At 30.8% G+C, this 11901-nt stretch overlaps 1 protein-coding gene across 3 annotated transcripts; it reads right to left on the bottom strand.

The window, feature by feature from the left end:
- Positions 1-2229: 2229 nt before the first annotated feature.
- On the bottom strand, positions 2230-6250 carry LOC131655410 (bidirectional sugar transporter SWEET14-like). Of its 3 annotated transcripts, none has more exons than XM_058925295.1 (7): positions 6020-6239; positions 5639-5788; positions 3575-3611; positions 3273-3486; positions 3016-3177; positions 2789-2908; positions 2235-2706 (listed from the first exon to the last, which is right to left on the bottom strand). In XM_058925295.1, exons 2-7 carry the CDS (start codon positions 5682-5684, stop codon positions 2485-2487), a joined length of 801 nt encoding a protein of 266 aa, XP_058781278.1. In that variant the 5' UTR covers positions 5685-5788; positions 6020-6239; the 3' UTR covers positions 2235-2484. The 3 variants fall into 3 exon arrangements, with proteins under 3 accessions (XP_058781279.1, XP_058781278.1, XP_058781277.1); XM_058925294.1 differs by having other exon boundaries at positions 5639-5732; positions 6020-6238; XM_058925296.1 differs by lacking the exon at positions 3575-3611 and having other exon boundaries at positions 2230-2706; positions 5639-5732; positions 6020-6250.
- Positions 6251-11901: the final 5651 nt, after the last annotated feature.

Genomic DNA, 11901 nt, shown 5'->3' on the forward strand with positions numbered 1-11901 from the left:
TCATCGCCTGATTATAATAACTGTCTTACAATTCATCTTCTTCCACTAAGCATCATACTTATCACTTAATTTACCTTTTTCTCTCTAAATATGATGAAACAAATATTTGTTGTATAACATGTCTTCAATAAGAGTTTTTCATAATATACAATTAGTATAATTGAACTTAATCCTATTGCACTCTTGATTTTATCCATTTAAAATGCACATAAGCAAGGCAAACAAAGATGTTGATACCAGTTTGTAGGTAAATAACAAAAAAAAAAACAGTCTCTTTAAATCAAAATATTTCTCCCACTAATGTGCAATTTAAACATATATCTATCGAACCCAATTCCATATCACAATAATAATAATAACACAAAAAATTAGAATGAAGGAACACCCAATTTTTAACGTGAAAAACTTCCCTAAAAATGAGAGAATAACAACCACATAACTTAGTCTAGCAAAAGCTTTAACTATACGTAATGTTTTAAAAATCAGGCTGATTATCAAACCGATGAAGATATTGGGTCAATGATTCACTGGTCGAATCACCGAGTCATTAGTTAAACCACGTGACTAAACCAGATTAAATGGATAAATAATTTTGAGTGAAGACCCATTTTGGTCCCTGACAAAAACTACATAACCCAAATTAGTCCTCCACAAAAAAAAGACCCGATTTAATCCCTTACAAAATATAACCGGGTCATATTAGTCTTTCTGTAAATATTTTTTTCAAACCGGTTTTTTCTTCTACTTTTAAACCGTGACTGGACCGCCAAGCCGTATTTTATTTTTAATTTTTTATTTTCTTTTAAACAATTCATATTTTAAAATATAAAAAAAGATAAGATTTGTTCTGAGAAGAAATCGAACTCAAGACATTTAAGTCACATCCTATGCCTTTGCCACTATGCCAATGTACAATGGTGACAAATAATTCGCATGATTTATAGTAATATTAAACAATTCTAAATTTAAAATAAAAAATATAAATTTGTACCCATGAGGTCTCAAACTCAAGTCCCTTCAAATTTAATGATAGTCACTTCACTGTAAATATGAAAAGTTATCTAAGAACGGGTGAATCAGCTAGATTAATCAGTATTAGTGAATTTTTCTCGATTATGAATGTTAGCAATGTTGTTCTAATTTTTTCGAAATTGTTATAATAGTTTCAAAAAAATCAGAACAATGTTAACATTTATTATTGAGAAAAATTCATTAATACCAATTAATCTAATTCATGCAACCCCTCTGAGATTACTTTTCATATTTACAATAAAGTGACTACTATTTAATTTGAAGGGACTTGGGTTTGAGACCCGTATGTACCAAAATTTATGTTTTTTTGTTTTAAATTTAGAATTGTTTAAGATTAGTATAAATCATGCGAATTATTTGTCACCAGTGTATGTTGGCATAGTGGTAAAGGCATAGGATGTGACTTAAATGTCTTGAGTTTGATTCCTTCTCAAAACAAATCTTAATTTTTTTTATATTTTAAAATCTGAATTATTTAAAAATAAAATCGAAATTAAAAATAAAAATCAATTTAGTATTTAAAAAATAAAAAATAAAATATGACTTGACGGTCCAGTCACGGTTTAAAAGTAGAAGAAAAAACCGGTTTGAAAAAAATATTTACAGAAAGACTAATATGACCCGGTTATATTTTGTAAGGGATTAAATTGGGTGTTTTTTTTTTGTGGAGGACTAATTTGGGGGACTAATTTGGGTTATGTAATCGAAATTAAAAATAAAAATCAATTTAGTATTTAAAAAATAAAAAATAAAATACGACTTGACGGTCCAGTCACGGTTTAAAAGTAGAAGAAAAAACCGGTTTGAAAAAAATATTTACAGAAAGACTAATATGACCCGGTTATATTTTGTAAGAGATTAAATTGGGTGTTTTTTTTTTTGTGGATGACTAATTTGGGTTATGTAATCGAAATTAAAAATAAAAATCAATTTAGTATTTAAAAATAAAAAATAAAATACGATTTGACGGTCCAGTCACAGTTTAAAAGTAGAAGAAAAAACCGGTTTGAAAAAAATATTTACAGAAAGACTAATATGACCCGGTTATATTTTGTAAGGGATTAAATTGAGTGTTTTTTTTGTGGAGGACTAATTTAGGTTATGTAATTTTTGTGAGGGACCTAAATGGATCTTTACTCAATAATTTTAATGCGAATGTATCTAAAAATAAATAATTTTATATTCAACTCACTTTATATATATAATCAGTTTTTAAAATACAATCAATTTTTATCACCTCACAACCAAACAAAAATAAATATCATATATGGCCAGTACAAGTACAATCCTCATTACAATTACACAATTACTCACTCATGAAAATACATTAATTAAACAAAAATATTCTTTACGCCAAGTTTTGTATGAGATCCCACTTGACAACAACCTTAAAGTAACTAAACTTCATTTTCTTTTCAGATTACATTGCATTCATGTTCTCACTCTTGTTTCTTACTTTCCACTATTTGAATCCTCACAAATAGTTGATACAGGAAGAACACCACTATTGCCCCCTTGATTTGTGTCATTGATCTTCACAACGTCAATAATATGACCATTTTGTTCATGTAACTTGGTTGGTTTTTCTTCTACCATCACTTGAGTTGAGTTTCTATAAATCAAATACATCACCATTTGAACTATACCAAATACAAACCCAAGCGTATTTGGAAGCTACATCATCAAAATTAATGCAAATTAATATTATTAATTCAATAAGTATTTTCTAATTTAGAGTGATTATAGAAAAACTTACAGCAATGTAATAGTCTTTGATGAGAAAACCATAGAAGAACCACATGATAGCATTTAAGCTCAAAAAGAAGGACAAACTAAGTGGCATGTATGCAACACTTTTAGTCTTTATTACGTGTCTCTGCATGTAAAGTAGCAAAAAAAAATATTAATTCAAAATTTATAAAAAATAAAATAAAATGGTATTAAGTATTTAACCATATTTAAGGAATGGTATTTAATTCTCACAATAATGCATAGAGGTGAAGCAAATACAGTTATGTTGAAAACAAGACAAATCCATCCAATAATAGAAAGACGTTTAGATCCCATTGTTAGGCATAGAGTTGAAACAAGCATAGCTCCAAATCCAAACACATTTAATAGTAGAATAAGCTTGAAGGTTGAAAGCTTCACATTCAAAACAAAGATAATAATTAGTTTAAATGAAGAAAAAAATCATTATAAAAATCTTGAATTGATGAATATATATGTATATACCGTACCCTGGCTTTATTGGATGCATAAACTAGGAAAATTGCAAGGTAAATCGACTCTACCACAAGTCCAAATGAATTAATTGTGAGGAGAAGAAGGCTATGTTCCCTTTTGACAAGTGCATAATAGATCCAAAGCATTGCACTAAGCAATGCAACAACATAAGGGACTGATTGAAACCCTTGAGTAGATTTCTTCTTGTAGATTTGGTAAAATGTTGGTCTGCATATTCAAATGTTAATTAATAAATAGTTTAATTAAGGATAGTATTGAAATAGATAATATAATATGTATGATGAGAATTACTTACAAAGGAGCGAGAAAGACCATAACAGAGATGATATTGCCTATAAATATACATTTATAAATATCATATAAAAGTTATAAATATAACAACAATATATGATTTACGAATACTTTAAAACGCTTAATAGACGCTACTTAAGATAAAAGACCACTCAACCCCTCCATCATGAAAGAGAAAATGTGTCGATAGATTTCCTTGCATCAACAATAGTACATATTACAGCTGAATTGAATGTTCTCTTCAATCTCAGGGTGGAATATTATAGGAATCTTTTGGTTATGGATCTTAGACTTTAAGAAAGTGATATTCATTCTCAAGAGAGAGGGAAGCGGACAGTTACCTCCCATATTATTCTAGAGAACATTACTTCTCTTTTTTAACTTCCTCTCCCGTACTGTCATGGATAGGAACACATCACTCTCACGTTTTCATAGAGAGGCGAATAATATAAAAATGGAAATCATAAATAAATGATGAGCGCTCAATTTAATAAATAGGTGACTTGGAAGCTCGCAGGAGCGATATTTTACATCGCCAATCCTTATAGAACTTTCTACCCCGCCTCTCATAGAGAACTTCCTACATCACTTCTTGTGGGTCTTTTATGAATATATCAACAAATTTTTAAAGCACCTTCAATTTTCCTTGAGAATAAAATTACCCATCCAATCTTGAACCTTGTAATTTCTCCGATCAGTGCTAACAACCTCGTCAAAGAAGTTATCATCTAATGGTAATTATTAAATCTAAGAATGTGTACCTAGTTAAGATGAAATAATGATCTGAAACATTTGGAGTAAAGTCTATAAAGTGATATTCCCATGTTCCACGAGCCAACTCCGATAGACTAGGGTTTGGATAAGGTAAATATAGCTTTACCATTCCATCGGAACCAAGTAAATTCTATCCTAATAAATGAAAGATCTACCAACTTTATATAGCTTGTAAGTACGTGAGAACCTACTTTTGATATTTTTATAAATATTTAGAGTTGCTTAATATTAATATAATAAAAAAATTACACTAGAGGTCCTTTAAATTATTTTTTGTAAAAATTTAGTCTTTAAAATTTTTTGTAACAACTTGGTCTTTTAAATTACCAAACTTCTCAAATAAAGTGGTATCAAAATGCATCATAAATACATAAACAACCATCCAAAATACATAAAGGTAAGATCCTAATTCAACAAAATTCATCAATAAATATCCTTATTGTATTTTTTCTTTGTGGGTAGCTTTGGTTTGGTAACTTAAAGGACCAAATTGTTACAAAAAAAAAACTTAAGGACCAACCTGTTAAAAAAATAACTTAAAGGACCTCTAACGTAATTTTACCTAATATAATTTAGCAATTATCGAAATTAGGAGAAAGTTATAGTGCAATCTTCATGGCACACAATGTAACTTCAAATATAGGGTGATGAGTGTTACTCTATGTAATCTCTTTTGTGGGTTCTATCTTTAGCTAATGAAGGATTTGAGTTCCCGTCCAACACTATTGGGCTTGATGTGTGGATACAAACGGTGGGTGGTCCGAATTATCGAGATGTCAATACACTCCCTCGCGCCCAACACTATCAAATATGCACATATAAACTGTGGATGTCCCGAATTGATTGGCTCGTAATCTTCTGATATATAATTAGAATTTGGCCCAATTCATCGTTACAAAATTGACGTGTAGGATAAGGGATGTCACTCTATATAAACCTTTTGTGGAGTCTATCTTAAATCAATGTGATACTTGAGTGTTTTAAAATAATAAATAATCAAATCAACCAAATATTTAAAATTAAATAAGAAAAATCTTATAAAGACGGAATCTTTATTTAATTTTGTCACCAAATAAGGTGAATTGTAAATTAAAAGCGGAATCTTTTTTCCACCTACACATTTCTTTGTTAATTCTTTTGTTTTTAGCAGTGTGTCAAAGGGTGATAAAATGATCCATCAATGAATAAAAATAGCAAGTGAAAATAGATAGTAATGTGCTTATGAAAGAGTAAACACATAAATTAATAAACTAAGGCTATAATCACTTATAGAATATTCAATATTCATACATACCTAGAAGGCCGAAAACAAAAACCCAAGAATCGCGTTGAAGGGCCATCTCTCATCAATTTACCTCTTTTTCTTCTTCTTCAATCAATTCTTCTAACTATGATTACAAGAGATTGCATATATAGAAGCATAAGAACATTGCATACATAGAACCTATGCACAGAACTATTTAGAGATATAAAAACTGCCACTGATAAATACAAAATACTTGGAAAAGTAAACCCTAATTAAAATAAACAGATTTTTAATCATGTTCTTCAATTCCTACTTATTTCAATATTCAAATAATAGGAAGCTATTTTCTTTATTTCCGAGAACATGCTATAGCAAAAGAAAAAAAAAATGTTTTGCTGAAGTACTAGGAAAAATGGCTAAAAAACGTACCAGAGTTGTGAAGAGAAATCACAAAGACGAATAAATGCAATATTTATGGACTCATCATCCTTGTGACAGGGAAGGTTAACAAGGCATGAAATTGGTTATTTATGGTGTGTCACAGACTTCTAAGAGGGGACTAAACATTTCTACAAAAAAAATTATTTATTACTTTGCCTCCTTGCAGTTGAGAAAGGCCACAAAGTGGTGGGTTTGAGTCCTCTAGCTCACCAAACACTCCTTAAGACTTTAGTTATATATTTTTGGTTTAAAAACATTTTGGAGATTTACTTGAGTTGGAGCAATTTAATCTCATGCCCTCACCAAATATGAGTAAACTTATTATCAATTTGAACTAATCTCCATTTGTATATATTTTTTATATTAGAAGATTTTTCATAAAATTTACTAATATTAAAAAAGTTGTGGTAGTAATAAATTTATTATTATTATTATTATTATTATTATTATTATTATTATTATTATTATTATTATTGTCACTTTTACATTTTTACTCTATTTCATAAGAAATGTCATGTATTTGTATTTTTTTTTCTATCTTTAATAAGAGTGTTTAAATAAACTATGTTAAATTTCATTGAAATCATCAATATATACATAATTGTATTATTTTTATGTAAATTAATTTTAAAAACTTTTTTAGCATCAATAGTTGATAATATTACAAAAGAAAATTTGAAATAATATTTAAAAAATTATAAGGGCTCCTTTATTTGGGTTCGCCCAAGACATGTTAATAACTAACAACTCTGACCCTTCAATATTTAATGAGAAACTAGTTTACATCATTTTTATAATAAATTTTTCATGAGAAAAATGGAGTTAGGCTCTCAAACAAACACTAAGTGAAATCAAGACAAAAAAAATAAAAAAATGAAAGCCTTCAGGAAAGACAATAACATTCACATATAGACAAAATCAAAGATTCTATTAGAAAACTCAAACTTTGCCAACAATATATACCCCTCATTATTTATTACCTAATTAATTTATTTCAGTTACATATTCCTACTTATATAATACATACTTGTCAATGTTGTTTTCATTTTCTACACAATAATCAGGCAGCTAGTCATTAAGTCTAAAAGCCTTAAAGTGAAGAACGTAGTAATTTTCCACCACTGAATATTATTTTCGTTTCTAATATCGACGATCCTTTCCTTCTCCATGACCATTTTCTAACACAAAAATTGGATTAATTCGCAGTTAAAAGGTTCATGTCAATTAGCTACATTCGGACCTTCGTGTGAAATTGTTTAAGAGTAATCTGGTAGAGGTTAACATGAATCCTGTTTTTTTAGCAGATAATTTCCTCCACTTTAAGCTTGAATCTCTCTCGTTTGTACACTTCAGGCTGCTTGTTAAGGCTATTCTTAGTCAAGAGGCGACTTGGAATCCCCTTGTTAATTTGTTATCTAATGGACTTTAATTTTGGAAGCACAAACATGTTAGTCTAGAAAACCGAATTGCCTTGTTTAATTTTGTGCTTAATTCTATTATTATCTACATCGTGTCCTTTTTGTAATTAACAATAAAGGTTTAAAAGAAGATTGTGCGAATCTAAAGAAGGTTTTTCTAGGGCAGTGTGAAAGAAGACATTAAAACTTCCTGGATAAAATGGGCAGATGTTTTTAAACCTAAGAGAAAATGGGGTTATGGATCTCTGACTTGTTAACTAAACTCTTTTGCCTAAATGGAGGTGGAGACTTATCTCTAGAGTCTCTGGTCTTTCGACATATCCTGGTTTTTAGATATGGTGATATTTCTGTCTCTTATTTTAAAGGCGGTGGAGTTTTGTGCTTCTGAAATGCTTCCTCCTACTGAATAGGAATTTCCCTCCTTAGTTCAAAAAAAGAAGATCCTTTTGATTGGTGATTGGTTTGAGGATGACATCTAGTCTACATATAAATCCAAATCAGAGACTTAGAGATTCCTTCGGCAGGACCAAACATATAAATCTCGCCCAAAGGCGCCACCAACGTCTTACCTAAGAGACTTAGTCATAAAGTCTTGTCGGAGGGCCTAATTAAAGTCCCTTCCGAGGGGCCAAACACATCACCTAAGGGACTTATGTTCTCCTCAACTAGGCTACATATAATTCTGCCTGAGGGACTTAGATTTGTAAAGTTAATAACTAACAACTAGGGGACTTAGAGTTTCCTTATGAGGAACTAGACATATGAATCTCTCCCAAAGGTGCGACCGAAGTCTGGCCTAAGTGACTTAGTCATGAAGTCTTGTCTAAGAGCCAGAAGGAACTCCCATATGAGGGGTCAAACGCCTCGCTTAAGGGACTTATAGTCTCATCATATAGGCTGCATATATCTCCTCCTGAGGGACATAGATTTCCCAGGCTAATCAAATTCACGTGTGAGAGACTTAAAGTTTCCTCGGGCGAAACCAGACATATAAATCTCGCTTAGAGACGCGAACGAAGTAAGGCCTAAGAGACTTAGTTATAAGTATTCTCTGAGGGCTTGATGGAAGTCCCGCCCGAGGGACCAAATGCCTCACCTAAGTGACTATTTACTTTGAAATTTGGTAAACAACGCTAGTGTCTTATTAAAGGTTATTGACGATGTAACAACCCGATTTTTAGTATTATTTATTTTCTTATATTATTTTATTATTTTATTTTATTTGGTGTGTTAATTAATCATTTAATTGTTATGTGATATAATAATTAATTGAATTAATTAACTTTGTATGTATTTGTGTTTGTTGGGTTTATTAGGCTAATTGAATTATTAGAAGGTTATATCTATTGGGCCTAGTTATTAGAAGTAAAGTTAAATTAGAGGTGTTATTTTATTAAACCCATTATGACAATAAGTTAGTAAGAGTGTGAGAGGGTAGAGTGAGACATAACATATCATTTGCTCATTTTCTAGAGGAGCAAAAGAGGAGAAGAGGAACAAAAGAGGAACAAAGTGAGAGCTAGGGTTTCAAGAAATTCAAGAGGTAAGGGGAAAATCCTTATTATTATGGGTTAGTATGATTGGGTCAATGGGTAGATTAACTTGATTAGGTTTGTTGTTGGTTGAATCCATGAAAACGTTATTTGATTGTGTCATTGTATACTGAGTTCTTGGAATATATTAACGGAAAAGAGAAATTGATTTAGTAATAGGAAGTAGATTGCTGTGTAGGAAGTAGAAAATTTAATTTGAAATAATGATGCATGCTGGGCGTAGTGGAAAGAAGGAGAAAACGAAAGAAAATAAGAAACTAGGTGGAGCTTGCCGTTCGACAAAGCTAGCCACGGCGGACGGCACAAGCCCATGACGGGCGGTAGTTGTGTGCGGGAAGGGGGTGCCGACCGACACACCCCACTTAGGCCACAACAATTTTGTTTATGCCATTTTCGTTTTATCTTCTATGCTTTTGTTTTAGTTACTATTTCGTGTCTATGTTCCATTGTTTTCTTTTCATGTCTGCTATTGTTACTTAAGAAACATATATAATGGTATGAGATGAAATATAATGGAAACAGTAGGATAAATAAGTTGTGAAGCAGTATATAACAAAATGCCATATTACAGTAGTATACTAGAATCGAAAATGAAATAATGAATTGAAATTAATATAGTGTGATATTAAATGGTTGACTAAATTGATAGTTGAATTAATTGAAATGAGTCTATTTGATTGGAATATACTTGGACTTGGATCAATTATTCGGTTTATCAGTAATTTATGGTATTTTGAGAATGTGACCGTAATTGTGTTTTTGGTTTGAATATTTATGTTGAGAATAATATATTGCTATGCCAACGATGTTGTTTTGAGAATGTTCTTGTGGGTAGCCGTATGACATGAATCCTAGCAATTAGTTGATTGATTGTGAAAGTGTGTATTCATATATATTGGCAAATGTGAATTAACATGAGATAATATGGTTACTAGTGTTAATTGGAATTTATGTTCGTATTTGATAATTGGCTTATATATATGAATAGTATATTTGTTATGAATGTGTATATGTACGATTGGTGGATAATTCATATAGTTGAATTATTGTGATATGCGAAATGTTAATATGGTAGAGATAATCTTAATTGCATATATGTTGCTGATAATTGTACATACATTTATAACATAATTTTCCTTGAGATAGAGGTGGTTTGCTTTGAAATAGAAGTGATGGCTTGATCCTTGAGATGGATATAGAAGCGGTAAGCTATATGTTTACGTTTGATGGGCTTTGGTCTTGTCCGAATCGGAAGTGTGGCTTGGATTCTAGATATTGAATCGGAAAGAGATGAAACGTTAGGTTCACAATTCGGTACCACATGCCTAGAGTCACATGTCTTGCATTGATTCACATTGGTGTTATGTGATGTTTGAATATATGCATTTATGTGATTGTTATGTGTGTATGAGATGTGATAATTGATTTTGTTGATGTTTTGATACATGATTTGGTGATAAATGTGAATATGTGATAATGATGGTTTGTGTGTATATTTGGAATAATAGTATGGATTCTTGTGAACATTATATCCATTGAGCTTTGTTGTATACTTGAACATGTGAAAAATATTGGATAATTCTATTTACATGGTTATGCAAAATGTGTTGAATTCCTAAGATTGTTAGTTAAATCATTGTACTTTAGTATACTTTCTTCATAATAATTTGAATTCTCACCCTTCTGTTTGAATGTTGTCCTTTGTTGGTAACGTGCAGGTTCTAACGCTTAGTAGCTCGTGCGAGGTTTAGCCGGAGAGTGTCCGAGTTTTGTTTGGTGATTAGGTAGTGAGTCAATGCTCTGGTCATGTAACACTGGGTTGGGATTAGTGATAACGCGAAAATGTATCACATATTTGGCTTGATTTACATATATTATTTCCCTATTTTATCTTAATTATGTTGCATTATTACGGTATTATGCCGGTATTTTCTATGTTTTCAGGTTTTTATCATTTACAAGGCATGTATGAAGAAAGTCGCAAAAATGGAGAAGAATCGAGCTTAAAACCAAAAAAAATGAAGAAATAAAAATAATATATATATATATAAGAACGTGGGCCCCATGTCACATTAATATATATATTAAATATATATATATATAATGTGACACATATATAGTGACGTGAGGTCACTTATATATATATATATATATATATATATATATATATATATATATATATATATATATATATATTGGTTAAACATGGAGACGTCCGTCTCCTACATATTAGGGGGCCACGTCTCCTCAGGAGACGCCCGTCTTCTTCCACTAGGTCCACTTGAGACGCACGTCTCAAGTCTGTTTTGAAATTGGAGAATTGAACGCCGCAACGTACTTCTGCAGAGTCAATTAATATGCTACATTTTAGGAGAAAAAAGGGGACCAGCTAGAATAAGCAGTTACCACAAAGAGCACTATATAAAGAACCAAATATTCACGTAAAAGGGGTTGGACCATGCTTAGTCCCAGCCATAGCTTTCAGTATTATTTTCATTCCAGCATTTTACTCTTCCAGTAATTGTTTTTAATTCTTGTTCATCTTTTCTCACAATAATTTCTACACCGGAAATTATTGTGAACCTTTAACGGATCTAACCTTACGTTAGATTCAGTTTTTATTTCCTTGTTTAATTTACGCCGAATAATTTCTCAAGAACAATCCAACCAACCTGTGGTGGAAGTTCAAGTACTCCAAGATTCAAGTTTTATTTCAGATTTATATTATTCAGGTTTATTATTTACCGCCTTTATTTATATTTATTGCATGATATATTATATGCCAATTAATATGCCTAATATTATGAACCGAATTTATTTATGCATGTTTAACCATATTAATATGTCTGGCTAATTTATTTAGATGTCGGTATGTAAAGTAATTTAACCGTAGGGATCC

The sequence above is a fragment of the Vicia villosa genome, linkage group LG3 (genome assembly GCF_029867415.1).
Source record: "Vicia villosa cultivar HV-30 ecotype Madison, WI linkage group LG3, Vvil1.0, whole genome shotgun sequence".
Lineage (NCBI taxonomy): Eukaryota > Viridiplantae > Streptophyta > Magnoliopsida > Fabales > Fabaceae > Vicia > Vicia villosa.

Bases quoted from the DNA above. Each gene is read 5' to 3' on its own strand.
- LOC131655410 (XM_058925295.1), bottom strand. From the start codon at position 5,684: ATGGCCCTTCAACGCGATTCTTGGGTTTTTGTTTTCGGCCTTCTAG. The intron at 3,612-5,638 runs GTATGTATGAAT...GTATATTTATAG, and splicing joins TTTTGTTTTCGGCCTTCTAG to GCAATATCATCTCTGTTATG. The intron at 3,178-3,272 runs GTACGGTATATA...TTGAATGTGAAG, and splicing joins ATGCATCCAATAAAGCCAGG to CTTTCAACCTTCAAGCTTAT.